Source organism: Diceros bicornis, chromosome 18 (assembly GCF_020826845.1).
Source record: "Diceros bicornis minor isolate mBicDic1 chromosome 18, mDicBic1.mat.cur, whole genome shotgun sequence".
Taxonomy (NCBI): Eukaryota; Metazoa; Chordata; class Mammalia; order Perissodactyla; family Rhinocerotidae; genus Diceros; species Diceros bicornis.
Genome location: NC_080757.1, coordinates 55976608 through 55992701, shown reverse-complemented (window position 1 = coordinate 55992701; position 16094 = coordinate 55976608). Strand labels below are relative to the sequence as shown.

Genomic DNA, 16094 nt, shown 5'->3' with positions numbered 1-16094 from the left:
GTAAGGAGGTGTAGGGGCCCCAGGCCAGTTACAAGAGGCCCAGGGGGTCTTGTTGGAAATGGGAAAGGAAGGGATTTGGATTTGGGGAGAGGACTGAGGTCAGTTAACGAGGGGACAGGGAGGAGCCAGGAACCCAGGGCTGGAGCAGCCTGGGGAAGCAAGAAGGTTCCACAAGGCACCTCTGGCCTGTGCTCCAGCTGTCCTCCCAACCTCAGATGCCCTTCCCACTCCTTGGTTGCCCCTCTCTCCAATTCTTTTTTTTTTTTTTTGTGAGGAAGATTAGCCCTGAGCTAACATCCGTCGCCAATCCTCCTCTTTTTGCTGAGGAAGATCGGCCCTGGGCTAACATCTGTGCTCATCTTCCTCCACTTTATATGAGACGCCGCCACAGCACGGCTTGACAAGTGGTGCATCAGTGTGCGCCAGGGATCCGAACCTACAAACCCAGGGCCGCCGCAGCGGAGCGTGCACACTTAACTGCTGCACCACTGGACGGGACCCTCTCCCTCCAACTCTTAATAGCCTTTTAAGACTAGCTCCCCCACACGAGTACAAGGTCCACATGGGCAGTGACCTCTTGCCCCGGAACGGCACAAGAGGGTGGGCTCAGCCCCCAGGCACACAGCAACCCTGAATCATCTCTCTCTACCCAGGACAGAAGGTGGGGCCAGGGCTCAGCCTGGGACAGCAAGCTGGGATTCCAGGGCCCGCCCAGCCTGAGACTCTAGTCCACTGTAGTTGAGTCTCCAGCTCAGGTTCAAGCTAGGAGGTTGACCAATGCCTGACTGCCACGGGGCCAGTCCTCCTCTACCTCATGAGCTCAGCAACCAGCCTCCCTAGCCCTGCCCCCACCCTGCTACCTGACTCAGGTGACCTCTGCCAAGGGAGGAGAGAACAATGAACTCTTTTGACAGGGAGTTGGGAAAGGAGAGATTTGTAGGAGCCGCCAAACTGCAACTGTAGCCTGGTGTGGGAGAGAAAGCCCCGTCTGTCTCACACTGGCTCCAGCACCATTTCAGGCTCCCGGAAGGGACAGAGCAAAGGTTGTTTGTTGGAGACAGTGGGGGCCCTTCATCCTGCCCTCAGCAAGGGGGGACCGCGTCCAAGATCCAGGGCTGAGGAGTTCCTAGCACTTGTCTGGGTGGGAAGGAGGGCTGCCCAGGGCCAGAGGGGGTGCACCTGGCTGGCTGGGCGGCACTGCCCCATACTGGGTGTGGTCAGCTCAGATTCCTGGTTGTGGCAGCAACCTGGCCCTCCCCGTGTGGCTGTCACCTGACACCAAGGGCCCAGCCACACAAAAGCCAAGACAAAACAACCGGCCCTGGACAGGGGCAGCTGGTCAGGAACACGCTGTTCCTTCAGGGCCTGGGGGTCGGGGAGGGTGGGCCAGGCAGGGAGGGCCCAGGCTTTGGTCTGGTCGGTTTCACCAGGGAGGGAGCAGCCTTGAGGGATTTTCAAGAAAGAGATTTTACACTGACATGAGCTTACCTCCCCTCAGATTCACTTCCTCCCACTGAGGGCCCGGTGGGTCCCACAGTCCCCTCATTTGGTCCTCAGTGGCCCTGCTGGCACTGCCAGCTGACTTATCTGTCTTCCCAACAGGCCCGAGGACCCACCATACCCACAGACAACTACTTCACAGGTGAAGAAGCGTGAAGAAGCTGAGGTTCAGGAGGCAAAGTCACCACCCTAAGGCCACAGAGCTGATCAGCAGATGGAACCAGGAGGCCTCATTCCCAGCCAGTGCCCTCCACGATGTGCTCAGGTTGTGCAAGCCCTGGAAGCCTCAGTTTCCTCACCTGCAGAATGGGAACATCACCCATCTGTGGGTTGTCACAAGGATGAGGCGAGGATGAGGTAAACCCTGGTATGGCACCAACCGTGTGCCAGGCACCGTTTGAAGCAATTTAACTTACTTAGCACACCAACCAGGATGTAGAGACTATTATGATGCCCACCTTACAGAGGAGGAAAGTGAGGAGCAGAGAAGTGAAGTAACGTGTCTGCAGTCACTCAGTGAGGAAGCAGCACAGCTGGCATCTAGACCCAGACTGTCTGGCTCGAGAGGCCCTGCACCACCTGGCCCCTTTGCTGCTTGGCACAGAGCCCTTGGTGAACTGGAGTTGCCCCTCTCACAGCCAGTCTCCAGCAGAGGGTTCAGAGAATCTGTCCACAGACACAGCTCCTTCCCAGGTACCAAGGCCAAAGGAACAGGCAGGACATGCCGCTCTCCAGCCCCCTGGGGCGACGTCCCTGCTCTCTTTGAGGCATCTCGCTTGGTGTGGGTGTCAAAGAGTTTGGCCAGAAGATGCTGGAAGAGGCCCAGCACTGGGTTAGAAGCTGGTGTCTGGAAGCTGCTTGGGACAGGCCTATGATGGTGCCACTGTCCCAGCCCCCTCCCATGCACAGCGCCCTGCAGACTGGCACTTCCAGGATGCAGCACTTGGAAGAGGTGACCAGAGCCACCTGTCTAGTCTAGTCACCGCTTGTTTCACCAGATGTGGGCACTCTCCAGAGGGCTGGCCCTCACGTAGGTGTGAATAACTCCTGCATCACAGGCCACCTGAGGCTCAGAGCTCCGGCTCTGGAGATCCCACTGTCTGCTAGGACCCTCCCTCACCTGAGAGTCCCAAGGCTCCCCAAACTCAACCTCAAGCCAGATAACATCCACAGAGCTGTGCTGTCTGATACTGTAGCCACTAGCCATGGATGTCCCTTCAATTTCTACATTTTTCATTCAATCCTCACCCCAACTCTATGGGGTAGCTTCTATTATCATCTCCAGTTTAGAGATGAGTGACTTGCCCAAGGTCACCTGGCTGGTGAACCCAGGCAGTCAGATTTTGGGGTTGGCACCACTAACCCTTGGGGGAAACTGCCCTTTGATAAATGGAGATCATCACTGTCACTATTCTGTCCAAACCAAACGTATCACTTTCCCTTAAACCCGCTCCTCGCCCCTCCTGGGCTCCCATTCCAGTGCTTGGCACCATCACCCACCCAGGGTGGAGACCCCACAGTCATGCTGAACACCCACTTCCCTTCCCTGCCCTCTTACTCCCACACTCCGTTTGTCCCCAGGTCTCATCAATCTGATGCTCTGACTAGTTCTCTAATCCAGTGGCCCTCAACTGGGGGCCATTTCACCTGCTAGGAGACATTGGGCAGTGTCTAGAGACAGTTTTATTTTTTATTTATTTATTTTTTTGTGAGGAAGATCAGCTCTGAGCTAATATCCATGCTAATCCTCCCCTTTTTGCTGAGGAAGACCAGCTCTGAGCTAACATCTATTGCCAATCTTCCTCCTTTTTTTCCCCCCAAAGCCCCAGTAGATAGTTGTATGTCATAGCTGCACATCCTTCTAGTTGCTGTATGTGGGACGCGGCCTCAGCATGGCTGGAGAAGCGGTGCGTTGGTGCGCGCCCGGGATCCGAACCCCGGCCGCCAGTAGTGGAGCACATGCACTTAACTGCTAAGCCACGGGGCTGGCTAGAGACGGTTTTCTTTTTCTTTTTCTTTTTTTGTGTGAGGATATCAGCCCTGTGCTAACATCTGCCAATCCTCCTCTTTTTTTGCTGAGAAAGACTGGCCCTGGGCTAACATCTGTGCTCATCTTCCTCTACTTTATATGGGATGCCGCCACAGCACCACTTGCCAAGCAGTGCGTCGGTGCACGCCCGGGATCGGAACCAGCGAACCCCGGGCCACCGCAGCGGAGCGCGTGCACTTAACTGCTTGCGCCACCGGGAGGGCCCCAAGAGACGGTTTTAGTTGTACGTCGTGGGGAGGCAGGGCCAGAGATGCTGCTAAATGCCCTCACCACACAGCTGGCCCCAGATGTCAATAGTGCTCAGGTTGAGAAACCCTGCTCTATTCAAGCCCTGCACCCCACCCCCACTGCCGGGCCCCATCCAGTCACTGCAGTGGTCTCCTAACCACTCTAAGCTGACCTCCACAGGTTAAAAAAATAAATTAAAAAAAACGGTCCCAGAGTTATCTTCTCTAAATCTTAAGTGAGATTGCTCTCTCCTCTGCTCAAAGCCTGGGGGGTGGGCCGGCCTGGTGGCGCAGCGGTTAAGTGCACGCACTCTGCTTCAGCGGCCCCGGGTTCACAGGTTCCAATCCCAGGCGTGCCATTGACACACCGCTTGTCAAGCCACACCGCTTGTCAAGCCATGCTGTGGTGGCATCCCATATCAAGTAGAGGAAGATGGGCATGGATGTTAGCCCAGGGCCAACCTTCCTCAGCAAAAAAGAGGAAGATTGGCATCAGATGTTAGCTCAGGGCTGGTCTTCCTCACACACACACACACAAAAAAAGTCCAGGGTTGGGGGGAGGCTGGGGCTGGGGAGGGACTGATGTGGGTGGGACCACTCAGGCTCCCAAATCTTCCAGGATCTGGCCTCATCCTCCAATCCCAACCCTTCAGGCTCCACCATTCACCCAGAGCCTAGATGAGACTAACCCCCCTGTCCCCTAAGACTCTCCCCTTCCTCCTTTCCACTTCCAGGAAGTGGAATTTCAGACCATCAACCCCCTGCTTCGCGCCAGACTATAAAATCTTAGAGGGCAAAGGCCATATCATCTGAGATTCCCAAAGCCCCAGCCCCGGGCTGTATATACAGTAGGTGCTCAACGCATGTTTCTTGCAAGTAAATGGAAGGAGGAAGGAATTCTGGGAGTCTCCTCTCCCCCTTCCCCAGCCAGGCCTGAGGGTGGGGCGGCCAAGTTTGGGGACTAGCGGCTGTGGGGCATGGGGGTGTAGACTCTTCTACCCCAGCTCCACCCCGCTGCACAGTTGGAAAAACTTGGGGCAGGGGTTCATCCCTCTTTGCTGAGCCTGTTGATCCGGTTTCCACTGGAATTGGCCACCTTTTTGGGATGTGAGATCTCAGTGTCATCAGGGCAATGGAGGTGCATGGGGGTCACCCAGGCCCCCCAGCGGGTGCTGAGGTTCTGAGACCCACACTGAGCACCTATGGGCAGTTCCCTTGGGAGCAAGGGTGGCAGGCCCCTGGAGTCCTGAGTTCCCTCATTTCCAACACCTGCACCCCATTTCCCAAGGGCCCAAAGCCCTGCTCACAGCTTCCTTCTGCCAGTGGGAGGAGGTGTTCATTTAGGGAAGCTCTGATCCCAGAAGTGAGTGGCCTCATAGCAGAGCTCCATCGCTGACATCTCTTACAGGTCAAGAAAATCAGAGGAAAACAGCAGGGCATGTTGGGACCCTGACCCACCTTGAACAAGCCACAGAGAGCTCTTCCTTCCTGGAAGGCAGCCCCTGAAAACAACAGCTAAGGTTCCTGGACCACTATGCCTAGCACTTAAATGATCTAATTTCATGTAATCCTCGTAACAAGCCTATGCTGTGGGTGACAGGCACAGGGTCACCTAGCCTCTAAGTGGTTACTCTGGATTTGAACTCCCACCCATCAGCACCTCCTGGAGGGGTCCCTGGATCCCTGAGGGGAAGAACATCATGGCGCTCCACTTCCTGCAGTCCACTTTCTGGGGCAGAGGGAAGCCTGGGCATGGTGGCCCAGGGCCTAGATCAAAGCAGAAGTAAGAGAGGCTAATTATCCCAAAACAGCTGCAGAGGCTGCAGATTGCTAGGTGGCCACAGAGCTAATAAATCACGCCATGTTCCTCCCATTTGCAGGCCAGCTCTGGCCTTCTCAGGCACCAGCCCCCTTGGGGAAGCCCCGTGGAGCTTCTGCGACCCTCCCTGTGATCTCGGGTGACAGGTCACTCTGGCTTCGGGGGCCTTAGGAGCAGGTGTGGGGTTGGGGTAGTCCAATGCCAACCCTGGCATATTCTCCCAGGCACCTCTTCCCACTCACCCAGGCCTGAAGCCTGCCAGAAGGAATCGTGTATCTGCCTGCAGAGACAGCTGCATTTTCCTTTGGGGGAAATTTGAAGAGAGAAGGAACAGCCATGGTCTGTAGCCCCAGAGGCTACAGGCCCCAGGCCCCAAGGGCCCTGGCATCAAAGGAGCATTATTATACCTTGCTGGTCCTTTCATCTTTCCGTCTCTAAGCCTCCCCAACAACCCTGTGAGGAGGTAGCCAGGGCAGAGTGTTTTATCCTCATTTTACAGGTGGGGAAACTGAGGCTAGAAGAGGCAGAGTGACTTGCAGAGGTCACAAAGCCAGTGAGAGACTTGGAACAAAGAGTCCCAACTCCTGGGCATCCCACTGCCCTTTCCCAGGAAATCCCTCTAACCAGACCCCATTTCCAAGGTCAGATTCCCATGAGGTATTGCAGGCAGTGCCAAGTAAGTACCTTAATCCAGGTAAAGGCAACCCAAGTGCCCCCAGCCCCAGCCTGCGGGGAGGTTGATAGCATCGTGCCTGCCCTAAACGCCTGGCCATCTCTCGGCTTTCTCTTACCTTGTTAAACTGGAAGAGGTCCCGCTTGAGCCTCTCCCGCGCAGGGTCATGTCCCGACCTCAGGAACCGCCTCATCTTGCTTAGTTTGCAGCCCCCTAGGGAAAAGGGAGGAGTTGTTGACCACCAGGGTGAGGCAGACACACAGCCCTACCCCTCCTGGCACCCAATCACCACTTGGCCAAGCCCAGGCAGCCATTGGCTTCTGTCCACAGGCCCAGCAGGTGGCTGCCCCTGGGCCAGGCCAGCTTTACCATCCACTGCCCAGTGCACCCTCACTCCATTGGTGGTGTGCAGGTCCTTGAAAGGGAACAGGAGGGACCTCTGTACCTGGAGGCCTGGGGCTGGTTAATGCTCTAACGCTTGCTCCTGGCCACCTGTGGCCTTATAAAGCCAGTGGGAGAAGCTGGGGGAGGAAGCCATTCGCCCAGCTTTATAGGAGCCAGGAGGCGAGAGGCCCTGAGGTTAATTAGCTTAACTGTTAACCTGTTTTCTGAAAAACCATAAAACTGTAGCTAAACAGAAAGGGAAACTTCACAAGCCTTTCTCTCCAGAGCTGGCTGGAAGATGGGAATGCAAAGGCTGTCCACCAGGGCTCCCAGGCCAGAACCAAGATGGGGCCACGGGAGAGCAGGTGGCAATTCCAGGCCAGGGCCCAGCAGAAATCTCTTGGGGAGTCAGCACACCTGGGTAGACTTTACCTTCTAACTTCCACCAGCCACAGCCATCAGGAACCTGAGTGGATGAGCATGCAGAGCACGCAGTCAGGGTGGAACTGGGTCCACCGCACAAGGCTGCTGGGGTCTCTGTAGCCACAGCCCTAGCCCCAGGCTTCTTAGCCTGATGGGGTGCGCTCAGAAAGGCTCCCTTTCCCATGAGCCCAGGTGGAGGCTAATCAGGAGAAGAAATCTACTTCCAATAAAGAAACCAGCTCAAGGCCCAAAAACTGTCCACCCACCGTACAATGCATTCCCAATCCAAGCGGAAACTATTTCTGGATCATCTTTGGGGGAAGGGGGAAGGATCATCTGTGCTCCAGCTTCCGGCGTCCGGCAGTAACTCAGCCTCCCACTGACCACAGGATACCAAGGCCTGTCCTTGAAAATGCAGGGGCTCAGGCCCACCTTGGAAATGGCTGTTCATTCCACACTACACTATACAGGGAAGGAAGCAGAGTCGGTCCCCACCTTGGAGGAGCTTACTCTGGGGTTGGGGCAGGTAAAGACAGGAGAGTGCAATGTGCTGAGTGCTCTGATGGGGAGCCACAGGGGGGCACCTGGTCCAGATCTGGGGGTGTCCTATGGCAGAAGAAGGTATTTAAGCTCAGACCTAAGGATACCCTGAAGTTTCTGATTTCCTGGGAGGTGACAAAAATTAACCACCAGGCCAGGACTTTGCATATAAAGGATCCTGTGTGGTCAAAGACTAGGGGCTCCCTGGAGGCATATGCATTGGGAGGTGTCTTCTGGTAGAGCAACGGAGGGCTTGCCATGCCAGGAGGGGGTCGCCCCACTCCACAGAGACACACAACTCCGCAGAGACACACACCCCGGGGCAATCCAAACACCACCTCAGCTGGGAACAGGCGGGGACCAGCCCTCAGAGGGCCTTCACCTTCTGGGGAAACCGAAATGTCCGCCACTTGTGGGAGGAGGAGGGGTGGATACGAGGGGTTTGTGTCTTCACATTTTGGGGGAGCCAGAGCAGGGCACCCCACTTCCCCATGGAACAGCAGACAGTCAGGAAATTCCCAGGTACCCACTTGACCTGAGGCCCTGCAGAGGGTTCACGGAACAAACACAGGAAAGTCCTGGAGGCTCCTGGGACTGGGAGTGAAAACAGACTCCCGGGCCTGCAGGGACCAACCTCAGCCTCCTGGACAAATAGCTGAGCCGGCGGCCTCACATTCCAGCCGTGGGGGAGGGCCAAGCTCATAAATCAGCTGTTCCGGGCTCCTGGGGTGCTCACTCTCCCTGCCTGGGCCTAGGTCACTGGGTCATAAGTCAGAGGAAGCTGAGAGTGACGCCCTGGAGGAGGAGGAGAGGGGTCTGCGGACCCAGGGAGAGGCCAACTTGGGCTCTGCCCTGCAGGACCTGTGCAGGCCGTGGGGTGGGGACTAGAGGGCACAGGGTCATCTGTATCAAGGACCCACACAAGCTCAAGGGCAACACTGCACAGTCCCAGGGGCACGAGGTGCGAGTAGGAAGGAGGGAGACAGGACGTGGAGAGGGGTGGGAGACGCCCACTCAGGAAGGCAGAGAGGGCACTCCATACAACAGAATGCCCTTCGGAGCACCTGCTGTGTGCCCTGGCACTATACCTGACCCTTGCGTGTTATTTTTATTACTTTTTAAACATTTTGCTCAAGTAATCTGTACTCATTGTAGAAAAAGCAAACAATCTGGAGCAGACAATCCTCCCTAAATTCCACCGCCCAGGGGTAGGCACAGAAGTGTGCTGGTACACGTCCTGACCCCTCCTTTCCTTTGCACTTCTGTGTGTGCTTGTGAACAAGCAGATGTTCGTTCCCCTTCCACAAGCCTCCCTGGAGGGTGAGTGGAATATCCCCAGTTGGCAGATGAGGAAATGAAGACCACAGAGATGGGGCAACTCGTCCAAGGTCACCAAGGAGGAAACAGCAGAACTCCGATTTGACCCCAGGTCTGGCGAACATCCAAATCTAAGGGCTCTGGGAGGCAGCAAAGGATAGATATGACAGGGCAGAGGATGCCTAATTATACCCCTGCTGTTAAAAGGCACGGACACGTGCAGACACACACACTCTCATATGCCTTCAGCTCAGAGCCAACCAAGCAGTTTGGGGCCTGGGGCCTGGCTGCTGCTTGCGGGGTGCTAGCGAGGCCTAGCTGGGCAGGGCTGGGTAGCCTCGCATGGACCTGCTGCTCATTCCACAGGGGGCTGGGACCCCACTGGCATGGGGTGATGGAGCCAGGACCGAGGTGGGGCAGCCACAGCATCTGCTCTTCACTCCAACCAGCCCTTCACTGTAGCTCTCAACACAGAAATAACTACCCAGGTCAAGGCATAAAAAAAGTTCCACCCCCTGTTGAAGGGATGACAGGTCTGGGCCTGGCTGGACTCACCTCCAGGCAAACCCTCAGCTCCACTCACCCTAGACAAGCAGGGTCTCTGAGGAGAAGACTCAGGAACCCGGGCCTGGAGCTTCCTGGTGTGGAACAGATTCTACCTACTCAGCCCACTCCTGGGGGGTGGGGAGGTGGGCAGGGGACATCAGAGAAAGAGTCCAGGGCTCCGTGCCAACAGCCAGGGCTCAACCACCACAGCTCAGCCCCTCTAAGCTGGGTGGCCTCCCAAGGCAGCTCCGCCAGGCTCAACGAGCTCGTCTGTAAAGGGGGACGCACTCCCTCCCACATAGGTGTGCTGGGAGGAGCGCAAGCAATGCCACAGGGCTTGGCACAGGGCAGACACTGGCCCAGGACGGGGGATACAGTAGTGACAGACAGACAAGATCCCTACTTCATCAAGCTATATCGTCGCAGGGGAGAGAGCGATGACTCACAAGTACACAACTCAGTCAGCAGGAGGGTTTCAGATAGAGATCAGGGCCAACAAGAAAATAAAGATGCTAAGATAGAGCGCCCAGGTTTGGTGGTGGGAAGGTCTCGGTGAACATTCCGCACAGGGGCCGTGCATTCGCTGTCCCATCAGCCTGGGATGCTTTTCCTCCAGATCCTCACATGCTTCCCTCCCTCGCCTCTACCCAAATGTCCCTCCCCTGACATTCTCTCTCCTGCTTCCTGGCTTTGCTGTGCTCCTTAGCACGAGTCACGATGGAAGAGCTTACTTACTAATCTTGTTTATTACCTATGCAACCTCCACAAGGATAAGTTTTCTTATTTTTACTCAGGGACTTCTGCCCTCTTTGTCACTGTGGCACTGTTACTGGGGCCGGGTAACAGCACCCAAGTGCACGGTGAATGAATGAACAGAGGTGGTGACATCTCCACCCAGACCTGAATGAAAGGAAGTGGTAAGTTTCGGGGGCAGGGCGTGTCAGGCAGACGGCACACGCTTGCAGGTTCCAGGAGGATGAAGACTGGGGGAGGAGCAAGGGGCTGAGAGCAGGCAACAAGGAAAGATGAAGTGGGTTGGAAAGGGGGCACTGGTGGGCCACAGCAAAGAGCTTAGTTTGACCCCACTGGGAACCCACTGACAGTCCTGAGCAGGGCCCTGATGTGGTCTGCCTCCCCCTCCCCCACACCTCTGCTTGGCCCTCTGTAGGCTAGTCCATCCCTCAGCACTTGACTGCACCTTATACTAAAGTGGTCTACCACAACCACCATGGACACCCGTGGGCACCCATCTAGCTCCACAAATGTTCTCCCCAGCCTTGTTGTGCTGGTCATTAAGCCACTGGGAAAAATCAGAAGCAACCTGAGCGGCCAATGACAGGGGGCAGGTGAAGTGTGCTTGGCGCCATGATGGAAGGCACACAGTCGTTAAAAGGGCAGAAGACTAATGACATGTAAGCATATGTACGATGTATCCAAGTGTCAGGTAGAATCTACTAAAAATATTTACATAGTAGACAACAGACTAGAAGGGTTATGGGATTAGCTGTGAGTTTTTTTCTTCTTTTGGTTTACTTCCCACCCAGGGAGGGTAGATAAGAGGATCACATGGGAGAAGGGGGTGAGGCTGGCCCTAAGCACACAGTAGGCACTCAGTCCTACTGGTAGGATCGCTCTTGCTCTCTCGGGGCTGGGTTCCCCTCCAGCCACGTTATCTCCTCCCAAGTAGGGGAGAGGCTTCCCCCTATGGACACCAAATGGGTGCAGAGGCAGGGAGTAGACAGACGGGTGGAACTAGCTGTGTGACCTTGGGCTTCAGGGGCCTGGAGTAAAAAGGCCAGTACTACTTCACAGGCTATGACCAGGTGGGGCTGTCATGAGCTTCAACAGGAGGGCCTGTGAGGGGGTTTGGCAAACTCTTGGGTGCTGTACCCTTCAGTGCCACTTCTACTATGCCACGAGGGATGTGGGAGAAGAGACCAGTTCCGGAGCCCCCAAGCTGAGAAGCCCCCCAGATCCGATGCTAAGAGGGTCTGGAGCAAAGTCACTGGCGATGTAAGGAGCTCCAAGGGTCCTGCACTGGGGACGCCACCTGTCTAGAGCATGACCCCTGAGAGAGGGGCTTCCTAAGAAGAAACACCTTCTCTGTCCCCCCAACTTCTAAAGATTGCCCAACCTTGGTCTCTGTCCTGCCCGTCACGTCCTCTGTCTGTGACCAGACCAAACTCCGAGCTGCCCTCTCTGCTCTGCCCTGCTCTCTGTTTCCTTGAGGGCGGGCACTCAGGGTTTAAGGCTGGGAGCTTGCTGACCTGTGGCTGATCCTCACTCATTTTCCACAGAAAATGTGCCTTGTGTGTGGCACTAGCCTGAGAGCTCCCTGTGGGCAGCTGACCTGGCCATTTCCTCCCCTTCTCACCGCTCCAACCATTCAACACTGCTGCCAGCCAGCAAAACATGCTGGGCCTAGGATGGGGCTCCCCACACTCCGATGCTCACTCTGGAAAAAAACAGGAGAGCTGTCTACTTGGCAACAGCCCAGCAAATTCATACCCCGTCTTCCTTGGCCATCCCCTGCCCAGACCCTGCTCCTACCCCTGTATCTCAGGAGCTCAAGTAAAGAGACCAGTGGAGGCAGAGGAGGAATAACTGAATGGGAGTGGGCTTGTCTTGGGCCCCTTGCTCTAAGCAGAAGATCTGATTGTGCCCTGGGGAGGAAGAAGGGAGTTCCTAGACCAGACTGCTTGTCCCACACTGGCACTGTTTGGGGTGCCTGGGCTAATCCATCCCCATGAGACCAAGGCTTGGCCATGCCGAGCCAGCCCGTCTGTCCTGGAGGTGTGTGATGGGCCAGCCCCTAGAAGGTCCCTCAATAGCCTGGGCAGTTCCATTGATCTGCTGGGAAAGGCTACATCCAGCAGCAGAGCTCTGGACCTCTTCAACCCAAGAGAGAGAAGGCTCCTGAAACCACACTCAGTCTCGCTCTGTTCATCATCTCCAGAAGCACACACAGCATGAGGTTGCGTCCCAAGCTCTCCTCTCATCACTCTGCTCGTGTTCTCTGCAGCCTGCTGCTGCTGAAGAAGCTGCCCTTCCTTCCCCAACATCCTGTGTGAGAGCTGTGTGTGGCTTTGGCCTCTCAGCTGATGGGTGTGGGTACGCCCCTGCACCTCCTACTGAGGGGAGTGGTAGGGCAGGACTCTAAGAGACTGGGCCAGCTGCTGACCCCTCCGGCTTCTGTCCGTGCCAACTCAGATGCCCAAGGCTGCTTTGCAAGCACCCATGTTGCCCTGGGAAACCCAATCTCCCAGAGGCACCAGGCAGGCCCCTGGCCAGCAGCTTAGCAACCAAACCTTGGCTGAAAGGGCACCTCCATGGAGGTAGGACTAGGAGAACACAGACAGAGAGGAGGGGGGAACCAGAGAACCATCGTCACTGCTGTTGTTAGGTAACAAAAGGGATTGAGAGTGAACTACGGCCAGATGCTACTTTAAGCACTTTACATGCATCATCTCATGTAATTCTTACAACTACCTATGAAACAACTGATTCTGAGAGCTATCAAGCCCAAGCAGCTAGTAAGAGTCCAAGTCCCAATCTGACCTCCAACCTGACTGCAGACCCTTCAGCTCAGTTCAAGCCTCCCTCCCAGAACAAAGGCGTTGGCCAACAACAGGCTGAATGGCATCACCTGGGGTCAGCAGCCAGAGCCTGATGTCACTCTCCCCGGTTGGGTCCAGGTCAGTGGCCACCCCCCCTCCATTCCTGTACTGTCCATCCTAAGGAACCACAAGCCAGTCCCACAACCCTGGGAGGGCCCTCCTGCCACACCCAAGGCTCCTGCAGGGTTTCCCTCCCCTAGGCCATGAGGATGGGGTGGGGTGAGGATAGGGTAGGAAGTTGGAATGCATGCATCCCGGGGAACACATCCCCTCCTGGGGGCCTCAGTCCCCTTCTTGAACCCAACACCAGCCTCTCTCCAGGGGAGTGATAGATGGGATGTAGCCAAGCACAAGGAAAAGCAAAGCCATTCTGGGAGAAGGTGGACAACTTGCCTGGGGTGGAGGTGGGTAGGCTGCCTGACTCATCCTATCAAGTCCCACTCCATGCCCCCCTACTCACCTCAAAACTTGAACAGCTGTCCCAAAGAGCTTCCAGAAGATGTCAGCTCCAGGAGGAAGGGACCATGCTGTCCTATCCATGGTTGTATCCCCAGTGCTTAGCGCCCTGACACATAGGAGGCACTCAAATCTTATTTAAAGAACTCCCTTACCTCCTGCAAATCTATGCTCACATATGACCTTCTCGTTGAGGGTCACTTTGACCACCTTTTAAAGTCGCAACCCGCTCCCCACCACATGGGTCCCAATCCCCTGCTTTAGTTCTTACTCTGTAGCTCGTGTCACCTTTAACACATTATTTATTACTTACACATATTTTCTTTTTTCTGTGGAAGATTAGCCTTTAGCTAACATCTGTTGCCAAACTTCCTCTTTTTTGCTGAGGAAGATTGGCCCTGGGCTAACATCTGTACCCAACTTCCTCTACTTTATATGGGACGCCGCCACAGCGTGGCTTGATAAGCAATGCATATGTCCGTGCCCAGGGTCTGAACCCGCAAATCCCAGGCCGCCAAAGCAGAGCGTGCGAACTTAACCACTACGCCACGGGGCTGGCCCCTACTTACACATATTTTCTCTCGCTCATACTTCCCATCCTTTAGAATGTGAGTCCTGTGATGGCAGAGAGCTTTGCTTTGTGTAAGGATTATGCCTGGTGTCTAACCACGCCGGGCACGCAGGGGCACCAGTAAACACTTGTTGAATGAATGAACAAACAGCTAGGACTGAATGGGGATCAACTAGGCAAAGGTCTTCTCCAGCCACTGACCCCTAAGAGCACTGGGTTGGGCCCCACAGGGCCCCTCAGGGAACTTCCCCACCCTGTTTTCAAGTCTCTAGCCAAGGCCACGGCCTGTGGACATCATGCCTGGCTTCCTGCTGGGGGTATCTAGTAGGCCCTGCCTCAGCCTGAGGCGCCAGGACACCCAGCTCCTTGGCAAGGAAAATCCAAGAAAAATATTATTTACTAGAGTTAAATATTCCTGTGCCCAGATGTCCCTCTCGTCAAACCCTGGGAACACTGAGTCAGGTGTCTCGAGAGAAGGCTCCAGCGTGCTGAATTCCTGAAGGGTAGAGTCAGGTACCTAGCAGCTTCCCTGTCCCCACGCCCAGAGGAGCCTCTCCTAGCTCAAGAATTCACTGTGGTTCCTGGGAAGGGGAAGGAGCAGGTGACTCTTCAAAGTACCAGTCTCCTCTGAGAGGCAGGGTGAGGACGGGAGGTCACCCCCAAGGGAGCTGGGCACAGCCCCATGATGACAGGGCACAGGGAGGGGAGGGTCTCCTGGGGAACCCTCAGGAGCCAGGGCTGGAAAAGGGCAAGCAGTACTGGTGGCCCCACTGGGGGACGCCCATCTCCTGCCCCATACCCCACTTCTCCCTGCAAACTGCTCCTGCACCGGGGAAAACAAAGCTGCCAAACAGACCTGGCATGCCTCAACCCAGGAGGAGCCCTGATAGTAATATCGCCTGAAGGAGATAAGAAGGCTTCTCAGAGCTGAATACTCAGGATAAGTAAGTCCAGGCGGCCAGTGCTGCTCAAGGCAGCCAACCTAGGAGCAAGGATCATTGATTGGCCTCTTGGGCCTCCACCCTGGCCCCTAACTCAGGTGTCTCAACAGCTGCCTCTGACACATCGGGAAGGGCCAGGAAGGCTCACTAACCCTTCAGGAAACCCCACATTGCTCCTGGAGACTCTTGCCCTGGATGGTCAGTGTCTCCAATGGGTAGACAGGTGGTCAAAGACAGATGGCAGAGGCTCCAAACTTTCCGGCTCCATGCACCACTTTCTCTAGGGGAGAGAGGCTCCTGGGGCCAGGAAGTCCTGGCAGGAGAGGACACCCCTTTCCTAAATGAGGTTGAAAGGAAGCACTTATGGAGTTCCCAGAAAATTTCCTTAAGGACAGCAGAGCAGCACAGGAATGTGCTCCCCCCTAACAGGGTGCAGAGTGTATATAGCCAAGCCCTCCCCAGAGCAGATCCGACTCTACACCCCCTCCCTCCCAGGAAAGGCCCCCGGCTGGAGTCTGGCCATCAGGCCTCACTCCTGGCTCTTTCAAGGAGCAAGGAAGTACCCAGGTCCCCTGAAACACAAGGTGAGGTTAGGAAAGGCCACTGTCCTCTACCTCTGCACCCCCTACTCTCAAGGAGCAACGTCCTTGTTTTAAAAGTTTTGACTTCCAGAGGCTTTCAAAAATCATGATCTCTTGGCTGATTTCTGGTCAGAGAAGCCAAATTCCCTCACAATCCATCAGGCACATCCAAAAGGCCCAGGCGTGTGCCCAAAGGCCTGAAAGTGACTATTCTTTTTATGCTTCATGGGGAAGAAGCTCACCCTCACCTGGTGCCAGCCGGCTAGGTGCCAGGCCACACATATTCGTGACAGTTTTCATCCTGTCAACGTCTGTAAAAACAAGGCTCGCTGAGGCTTGGCACGGTTAAGTGACTGAGCCAAGGTCATGCAGCAAGAAATCAGCAAGGCCCAATTCAAAGCTATACCTGATGTCTGGAAAGACACTAAAACATAATAAACTATGTTTGA

At 55.5% G+C, this 16094-nt stretch overlaps 1 protein-coding gene across 7 annotated transcripts in view; it reads right to left on the bottom strand.

The window, feature by feature from the left end:
• The window catches only part of LLGL2 (LLGL scribble cell polarity complex component 2), a 43353-nt gene that overhangs the window by 25540 nt on the left and 1719 nt on the right, over positions 1-16094 (bottom strand). For all 7 annotated transcript variants that reach the window (XM_058561615.1, XM_058561618.1, XM_058561616.1 and 4 more), the window contains exon 2: positions 6388-6482. In XM_058561615.1, the coding sequence (XP_058417598.1) occupies positions 6388-6462 (75 nt within the window). In that variant the 5' untranslated portion in view covers positions 6463-6482. The remainder of the gene's footprint in view (positions 1-6387; positions 6483-16094) is intronic.